The 9687-nt window shown below is 45.1% G+C and overlaps 1 protein-coding gene across 1 annotated transcript in view; it reads right to left on the bottom strand.

The window, feature by feature from the left end:
• Positions 1–1230: 1230 nt before the first annotated feature.
• CHAF1B (chromatin assembly factor 1 subunit B) overlaps positions 1231–9687 on the bottom strand; it is an 11005-nt gene continuing 2548 nt past the window's right edge. Inside the window, exons 3-10 of the mRNA XM_017833095.1 lie at positions 9441–9525; positions 8349–8442; positions 7141–7210; positions 6940–7031; positions 5655–5817; positions 4628–5050; positions 3758–3849; positions 1231–3305 (exon numbers count right to left, since the gene is read on the bottom strand). Coding sequence (XP_017688584.1) covers positions 3187–3305; positions 3758–3849; positions 4628–5050; positions 5655–5817; positions 6940–7031; positions 7141–7210; positions 8349–8442; positions 9441–9525 — 1138 coding nt within the window. The 3' untranslated portion in view covers positions 1231–3186. The remainder of the gene's footprint in view (positions 3306–3757; positions 3850–4627; positions 5051–5654; positions 5818–6939; positions 7032–7140; positions 7211–8348; positions 8443–9440; positions 9526–9687) is intronic.

Consider the following 9687-nt stretch of genomic DNA (forward strand, 5'->3'; position numbering starts at 1 on the left):
TCCACTAGCCCAGGTTGCTCCAAGCCCTGTCCAACCTGGCCTTGGACACTTCCAGGGATCCAGAGGCAGCCACAGCTTCTCTGGGAATTCTATCCCAAGCCCTCACCACCCTGACAGGGAAGAATCCCTCCCCAATATCTCATCTAAACCTATCAATTTGAATCCATTCCCCTCTGTCCTGTCACTCCAGGCCCTTGTAAAAGTCTTTTTACACAACTCTTTTTTTCTTCCCCAGGTGGAAATAAGCCAAAAATAATCACTTTTTAATAAAATAAATAAATAAAAAAGAAATAAAGAAGAAATGTCTTCCAGTACATGTAAGTTTGGAGGAGAGATTTCTGCTTCGTTTGCCTTGTTTTGGGTAACACTGTCACCTGCTGGCAGGAGAGCGCAAAACTGAAGTTTAGTGGCAAGAAAAGAGCCTTTTCAGCCTAGAAGGAAAAATAAACCCAGGTAAAACCCACTCCTGGGTAAGAAGGATCACAACTGGTGACCCCAATGGTACAAAACTCCCTCCCTGCAACCAGAACTCAGCTTCCCATCCACTTCCTTTCCCCAAATTCCAGTTTCTCCTCCTTCTCAACTCTCTCTCTGCATCCCAGCTCAAATTAATCCATAGCTGTGACTTTTCCTCTCCCAGCCACCTCCATTTCCACCTACACATTCCTCCTTTTTAACAAGCAAGGAATAACTCCCTGACAGGAGGGGGGAGCCAAGGGGGGTCGGGCTCTGCTCCCAGGGAATGAGGAGCAGGAAGAGAGGGAACAGTCTCAGGCTGTGCCAGGAGAGGCTCAGGTTGGACAGGAGGAGGAATTTCTCCCTGGAAAGGGTGGTCAGGAGGAATTTCTCCCTGGAAGGGGCTGCCCAGGGAGGTTTGGAGTCCCCAGCCCTGGAAATGTTCAAAAAACCGTGTGGATGTGGCACTTGAGGTTTAATGGTGAACCTTAACCTGGGCTGACAGTTGGACTTGATCTTAAAAGGTCTTTTTCCAACCACAATGATTCTGATTCCACCCTGAAATTTGGTGTTGGTTTGAACTGCAACAGAAGAAATGTTTGCAGGGGCAGGAAGGACAGAAGGGTGTGAAAAGCAGAAAGGTTTCAGCTAACAAATCCTGATGTCGTGGAACCCATGGTCAGAGAACTCCAGTTTGCCTCCTCTTCATGATCCTGACACTGCCAGAGCAGAAAACACACAGACAATGCAGTTACTTCAAAAAGCTGCTCTTCTTGATAACAAGTTTTTATTTTATGCTATTTAGTTGGTAACAACGTTTGTGTGCACACTCCCTGTGTTTATACAAAATACAGAGTCTGTTTTGAATCCACAGGCAAGTATCAAACAGATTTTGACCAAAAGGCAGTGGTTAAATAATTACAAGATATATAAATATACATATATATGGAGAGCAGAAAAATTTAACATCAATAGCACCGTGACTGGCTGTCTAAAAACTAACCACTGTGACACAGCAGGAAGTCTTTCCAGGAGCAAGACAAGTCATGAATCTTTAGCCATCTTAAAAGCTGCAAAATCTACCTGAAACCCAGCTAAAAAGTTGAAAAATCTATTGGAGACCCACCTAAAAAGCTGCAAAGTCTATTTGAAACCCCCAGTGCAGTTACCTGTGAATCCATGTGAAACAAGGCCTGGTCAGTTCAGTGGTTCATGGAAATATTTGGATTTTAGGGTGGGACCTCCACATGTTTTTGTTGAAGAGCAAAAGATCCTCATGATTTTAATTAGCAGTAACTCAATCAAGGAAAAGACCTGTCATGGACTGAGAGTTTAAACTGTTACACTGGAGATGATCTTCTCTATTTCTCCCCTTACCTCTTCAAGGACCTGCTCGACCGAAATGATGCCCAAGAATTCCAGGACAGTCTTGGAAAGGTTGGGGTTGAACGTGGCATTTCAGGTTTATCATTTTGCATCTCCCAGCAGAAAAAAGGCTCTCAAGGCACGGATTAACTTTCCTCAGGTGATTATAAAACACAATTCCTAAGAAATCAAGCCCTGGCTTCTTGGAAGGAAGCTGGAAAAAAATAGGAACTATTTCTTTGGAAAGAATGGATGTTATATAAATGTAACAGATTGCAGAATTGGGACATAAAGTGGCTGAAAACTAAGCCACCACGAATTTCCTATGACTCTTTGCTTATTATTGTTGAAATTTCTTTGTAGACAACATAATTCATTTATCTGAAACACTGACACAGGTATTTGTTAATATTTCCTCCCTGTGAAACTTTTATGAGTCACTTTATAAAACTATTTCTGCTTTTCTAAATATCAGTCCACTCTCTTAGAAGATGACAGAAAACAAGCACTAATTAATTACACAACCAAATCCAGGGAAGAATTAAAAGTCAAAGAGGTTTAATATGAACACATACATACATTGTGGTGTATTTTATTGGCTAAGGGAGTTAAGTTTTGAAAAAGGAAAAAGGGGGTATTTCTAATGTCTGCAACTCAAATCCTGCTGCCTCAGGAAAAATCTCCTGCCTGCATTTCTTTTTTAAACACAGAAACTAAACAATTAAGAACTTTTTTTTCCTGCTGTTTAATTCCAAACCAGGTCCCCAGAGGGTTTCTTCCTTTTGCCTTTTCTTGTTTCTTGCAGTTCAAACTTTCCATTTCTGTTGAAGTCACCTCAGCCCTGATCTGTGTTGCACCCCGACCATCAGCTCCCATTCCACAGGTACTGAGGGGAATTATTTGACACTCTGCCCAACAAAGAAGCCAAGATGCTGGAATGACACCACTTCCTCTTTTTTTAGGTCTTAAACCACATCAGATCCTATGAATACATTCTATCCTCGTGCCACACAGGTTACTGGAAGACATAATGCTTTGTAAACACGAATTTAGGGGCTCTGATGGAGACTTTGCAGGTTACTGGATGGCTTTTTAAATACCCAAATTTCCCTGATTTCCTTAAGCTCTGGCATTTCTTGAAGTCACTTCCCAACTATTTCTTCTTTCTGCAAAAACTACATTCCTGAAACCTGTGTCTTCTACTTGGCAGGTCCTCCACAGTGCCACAGCAAATATGCACAGGGAACTTGAATTGGGAATTGAGGATTTAACAGCTGCAAAAGGAAATGCACTCAGATGTGGCTGCACTGACTTCAGACTGGGAAGAGCCTGCTAAAAGCTTCTTTGTTTGAATAAGCTCAGCCCTTATTTGTCTGGATCAGAGGTGGTTTGAGGTTCAGGTGCAGAAAGAGGCATTTCCTCAGTCCTGGAACGTTTTGGTGCTGGGGGATTTTGAAGGCTGTCATCAGGTGGCAATGGCCCCTCTGAAACAAGCAGACAGGGAGATCATTTAAGGTGAGAAAATTCAGATAAGTGAAGTAAATTGGTTTGCTGAATTCACAAACAATTCAGCACTCACCAAAATAAAAAAACAACCCTGGTTTGAGAGAGTCCAGCACCTGAAACAATGATATGCTGGAAGGATAAGGGTCTTTAAAACCCACATGTAGGACCTGGAGAACATCAAATCCAGGTGAATTTATTCTTCATTTCACTATTACAAAGCCTGTAGTGACATACAGCAGCTGCCCAAGAGCTACCACCACAGTGAGAACACATTTTATATTGTCAAAAGCACCTTTCAAACACATCGAGACAATGAAGAAGCTTTAGAATTTGCAACCAGGTTTGGGGGTTTTTTTATAACATAAATCTATAATGGAAAAAACTGATTGGCAAAAGACTTGGCTGGATGTTGAGAGCCACAAAAGCTTACCATGGTCCTGCTCTGAGGAAGGAGGCCCAGGAGCTGTGTCTGTATCTGCAGGGGTGGGTGTATCTGGCTTCAGTGAAATCAAGTTTATTCTCCTTTAAAAGAGCAGAAATAGTTCAGTTGCTTTATGGACATCACTTCCACAAATATTTTACTTAAAGGTTTAATTCATATAGAACCAGTTAATTGTAAAAGTAGTTCAGATAAATTTTACTGCACATTTTTAATTCTCTTTATGTGTTGAATGGAGCATGATCCCATTCCAACCCCCTGCCATGGGCAGGGACACCTTCCACCAGCCCAGGGTGCTCCAAGACACATCCAACCTGGCCTTGGACACTTCCAGGGATCCAGGGGCAACCACATCTTCTCTGGGCAACCTGTGCCAGGGCCTCCCCACCCTCACAGGGAACAATTTCTAATATCTAATATTTAAATACTTAATATTTAAATACTAACATCTGAAGGGTCTCGCCAGCTGAAGGCTTCAGGTACCGTTTTTGTACAAACAGTGGAACCTGAAGGCAGAATCCCAGGATATTCCAAGTTGGAAAGGATGCACAAGGATCATCCAAGTCCCAACTCCTGGCCCAAGACAGACCCCTATTGCTGCCATATGGCCACGGCACAGCCACCAGGTGAACTCTGCCACTGCCTCACATTTCAGGCAGGAATCCAAAAGCTGCACATTCAGGGTTCAGGAGACATTCTGACCTCCTCCAGAACTAGAACAAAAAAGTTCCACGTCAAGGCAGCTCCCACCAAGACCCAGGGCTGGGAATTTCTGTCTAAACCCCAACCTTTGAAGGTGGCACAAGCCCAGCTTGTCTCGGCCTCAGTGTTTACGACAGGAAAGGGCCCCGTAAATCTCACCTCGGCGCCTTGAAACAGGCCTGTAAAGTGTTGAGGGCAACCCTGCGGGGCTGCTTTGCCCCAGTGCTGGGGGTGGCTGCCTGGCTGCTCCTCCTCTCCTCTGAGGACGAGGCTGGAACGTTTTTGGTGCCCACAGGAGTGGAAGGCGAGTCCCTGCCGGCAGTGCCGGGCGTTCTGGGCTGCAGGTTGGCAGGGCTGGGATCGCTGCTCCTGCCGGGAGGAGTCCCCTCGGCCAGCCTGGAGCCTGGGGAGGTGGATTTGTGGGACTGGCTCTTCTTCACCTTCTTCTCTGTTGCACCAGGAGTCCTGACACTGATCTGGGGCTTCTCCTTCAGTGGAATTCCCAGCTCATCCTTCTCGAAGGTGACGAAGGAACAGTATCCATCCGTGGAGGAAATGGCCAGGAAGGATCCGTCGCTGGACCTATTGGGGATTTATTGTTTTTCCAGTAAAATTCAAGGCCAGAACTGTTTTTTCCCAACCCTCACACCCTCATGTTGTCCCTGTCTTTTCAGCCTCCCTTCCCCAAGTCCATGTGTACATTTAAGCCCCGAGCAGCAGAGCGGGATAACCCGACTGGGTTCAGTTTTCTAATTTCCCACATTAAATTAAAAGTGGGGAGTCAGACCAATGACTTTGTCCCATATGTGGAGAACCACGAAGCAGGATTGTGCAGATAAAGCAGATTTTGACCAGAGCACAGAAACCTGAACTCAGGTGACTTCCAAAACCTCCAAACAACTTCCTTATTCCCAGTCACGCTGCCTGAACAACGAGGACTTTTCATGGGCATCTACCATGTCCATTTTCACAGGGAACTCGCACCTTTTTCCCCAATTAATTAAGAACCATAATTCTCCAGTTAACAGGGCAAAAAAGGGGTGCTTGCTCTTCAGACACTGATGACAGTGAGCGCACATATGTCACAAATTAAATATAAACCCAAAAGATGCCTCACGGAACTTGGACAGGTAAAAAGGGAATTTCCCCTCTCACAACAAGCACCAGGAACAGAACAATTACTCACCAGGAAATGTCACTCAGGGTGTGATAATGGATGTTAGAGACATAACCAAAGGGGAAGGACTGCTCAGTGTCATAAAAAAGCACAGAATCTTCTGAGGCCACAGCAAACACCAACCGATAGGGCAGGTTAAACAGAGCAGGGCACGACTTCTGACTGATCTCATCTAGAGAGCAAAGAAATGAACACACTGAGAATTCTCTCTTGCATTTATTGCAAGGTAGTGACTGCAGATATAATAAAGATGATATTATTGATTAGATAAGCACTGAGAAGACAGCACTTGTATAAAATGTCTAATTTAATGTCAAGTACAACATTTCTGTTGCCTGAAGTTTGTCCCCTGTTGTCTTAATTGAAGAGAAGTTGGCAGGAGCTTTTCCCCCTCTGGATTGCTATTATTTTGAAAAGTTTGTCCTATATTTTCCAGCTGAAATTTGTCAGCATATTTATATGAACTTTAGTTTTACAGTCTCAAATTTGTCAGCATATTTATATGAACTTTAGTTTTACAGTCTCAAATTTGTCAGCATATTTATATGAACTTCAGTTTTACAGTCTCCCTTTAGAGGAGCTCCAGAGACAAATACAGACACTCACCTCCTTCCTTTGCAACACACCCTTAGAAGGGATCTAAAGAACACAATGAAAATACAAGAGGTGATCTCTAAATCCTCTAGGGAACACTCCAAATTGACCCTGTAAAGAAAGGAGCAAAGCTCTGCCTTTTCACCAGGGTAACACTGGTCTTGTTAAAATATAAACCCTGCTGGGCCCACTGGGCTCACAATAAGGCTGAACTTCAATCCCCAGGTAAGTTCTTGTGCCACTTCATACAACCCTTTCCCCACCTCAGAATTCCTGTTCTGGCCAGTAACACCAGCACTGCTTCAGGTTTGGCTTCCTTGAACAAACATCAACTCTCTGGTGCTTCTCTGATGTGGGTAATTGAGACTGAGAGAAAATATTTCACTGGATCACTCCTTTAGTGCTAAACCAAGTTATTTATTTTCAACACAACATGCTTAATAGCTCAAGAAAAAACATTAAACAGCGTTTCTGTAGCTTGAGAGGCCAAGTAACAACGTTTATCCACTCTACCAAAAGCTACTCACAAGGTGCTTAAGGTGAATTGAGGGTCTTAAGAATCAGGAAACAGCTCCTAAGATGTGGTACAACACTGTCCAAATGGAATGCTAAAAGGCTGAGGCATAAAAACAGCAAACAGCCAGAGTGGCCTTTTCCCATATTTGCTGTAAATTCATACTCCCTGAAGGACTTACAGTACCTTTATTAAATGCTCCTCTCAGCTCGAAGTAGACTGGGCAGCAGCGAACGGCCAGAGTTCCCTTCCCAGGACACGGCAGGTGACCCACAGGCCTTCCAGAAAGAATCAGGGGTTTCAGGAAACACAGCTCCACTGTTTCATCTTTTTTTTCTTTTTTTTTTAAATAAAACCACACCTTTTTAAATCTTATTAAACCCTTACCTTTTAAGGTTGTTCCTGGAGAAAACATAGGTGGTGTTGGTGACGTTTTCTCCCGATTCCACGCAGCCAGCTGAGAAAATAAGAGGTTACAACGTCACTCAGGAAGGTCCTGAGCACACACCTGATGTCCATAAACATTCAGCTTCTCAGGAATTAGGCTTGTCAGTCGGGCCAAAGCTCCCCAGTACAACTTAAAAAGGCATCCCAAATATTTATCTAGTGCTGGTTTTGTTTCCTTTATGTACTTCCCCCCTTCAAAGCTTCTTTTTGGTGCTGCCAGACATCTCCAAAAGCAGTGCTTGTACCCTGATCCCCTCCTTGCAGTGCTGTTTTTCACTCTGGCTGCAGAATGTTCTTAAGGAAGGACACAAACAAAGAGGGATCAGTTAAAAGAAACCACTCACTGTCCTTTGTTTCTCTTTTAACAGAGTTCTGGTGTTGCAATTTACGTGTTTCAGTTCAGAAAAGCATTATAAATCTCATTTTTATCGCAGGAGGAAGTTGATGTTATGGAGTGCTAAAGGAGCACTGTGTTTTCTTCAGCAGGGAGAATGAGGAATGGAATTATTAGGATAAATCAGCATCCCTGAGGAGCTGGAAAGCAATACTGAGGCACATTCAAATGAGAATAGATTAGAGAGGGAGCTGGGGGGGCTCAGCCTGGAGAAAAGGAGGCTCAGGGGGGACCTTCTGGCTCTGCAACCCCCTGACAGGAGGGGGGAGCTGGGAGGGGTCCCCTCTGCTCCCAGGGAACAAGGGACAGGAGGAGAGGGAATGGCCTCCAGCTGTGCCAGGGGAGGCTCAGCTTGGACAGGAGGAGGAATTTCCTGCTGGAAAGGGTGTTCAGGCCTTGGCAGGGGCTGCCCAGGGAGGTTTGGAGTGCCCAGCCCTGGAGGTGTCCCAGGAAGGCCTGGCCGTGGCACTCAGTGCTCTGGGCTGGGGAACAAGGTGGGGATGGGGCACAGGGGGGACTGGGTGACCTTGGAGGTCTTTTCCAGCCTCAGTGACTCTGTGTCTGTGTTTGGCACCGACAGTGACCCCACACCTCGTCCCACCCCTCATCCCAGGGGCCGTGTCCATGTCCCTCCTTCCCGGTGCCACCACAGGTTGGACTCCATGACCTCGGAGCTGTTTTCCAGATCTCGGAGCTGTTTTCCAACCTGGCTGATGCTGTGACACCACCTCAGTCACAGCCCCCGTTCCCATACCTGGGGTGAGCAAATAGGAGCCGTCAGGAGTAAAGCTGAGCCGCCGGAAGAAGGACTTCATGCTGTCATCGTGGAACATCCGGTAGCTCCTGGCCTGCAAACCAGGGAAAAGAGGGTTGTCAGGAGTGCCATGAAGCTGGAATTCCAGGGAGGGGAAACATCCAGTTGCACAACTCGACCCGGTGGAACTTTTAAAAGCAAATGTTTGAAGGAACCACGGCCCCTCCAAACTCCACTTTCTGCTCTGCTATAAATTCTTCACAGCTAAGAAAAACAGGCCTTGATCCCTCTTCAGCTGAACAAAACACTCCCAGAGCACACCAGTAATCCAAAAATAGTCAGAACCTGGAGAACAACATCATTTAACAGTCAGTGTGAGGGCCTGTTCCTCAGGCACTTAATTTTAACTCCAGTATTAGAGGTTGAAAGAGAACTCCTCTAATGGCAAACTCTCTGCTCTCAAGCCTGGTCTTTAGTCTCCATAAAGCTCTAACAAATGCTTTCCCCAAGAAAAGAAAAAAGAATGAATAGAAGGAATTAAAAAGGTTATAGCCAGCTTGGAGGTGTTACTTTATTATCACTTAGAACTGTTTTGGTGAAAAAAAGCTCTTTGTTTTCTCTCTTAGAGTTAGGGGAAAATTCAGGAAATTCTCTCTAAGTCATGTTTTTCTTAAAAACCAGCCTACCTTCTGGAAAACTTCAGGCTGCTAACTTTAAAATATTATTGCTATGTCATAGCCTTGAATAAACTTACAGCCACTGGTAGACATGCTTGAAGTTTTTCCTGTTAAAAATTCACCATACATAGTATTTTTCCAGACCATTATAAACATTGACAACCAAAGGCATTGTGTGGCTGCTTTGATCAGATTAACCTGCAAGAAGTTTTTGGGGATATGGATTGGGGGTGATTCCGGTGGTGTTGGTGGGACTGGGTGATCTTGAAGGTCGCTTCCAAACCTGATGATCCTGTGTTAGTTACATGGATCACAGGAATGGCAAATTCTTGCCCTTTTGGTTTCACGGAACAGAAAACTCATGGAAGATATCCCCCAGCACATTCTCCGGTCCCAGAGCAGCAGAACAACGTACCTCTCCCTCAGCTCCTGATCCAGATGGCATCTTGGTGACATTGAATGCCACTCTCTTGGTCTGGGTGCTGTACACCCGCAGGACCCTGCGTGGTGAGAGCACAGTCAGCTGGCACTGCAACACGGAACCACTCACTGCCAAGGGACCCTAAAACCCACCCAGTGCCACCCCTGCCATGGGCAGGGACACCTTCCACTAGCCCAGGTTGCTCCAAGTTCATCCAACCTGGCCTTGGACACTTCCAGGG

This window comes from Lepidothrix coronata, unplaced genomic scaffold, assembly GCF_001604755.1.
Source record: "Lepidothrix coronata isolate B3197 unplaced genomic scaffold, Lepidothrix_coronata-1.0 Scaffold211, whole genome shotgun sequence".
Lineage (NCBI taxonomy): Eukaryota > Metazoa > Chordata > Aves > Passeriformes > Pipridae > Lepidothrix > Lepidothrix coronata.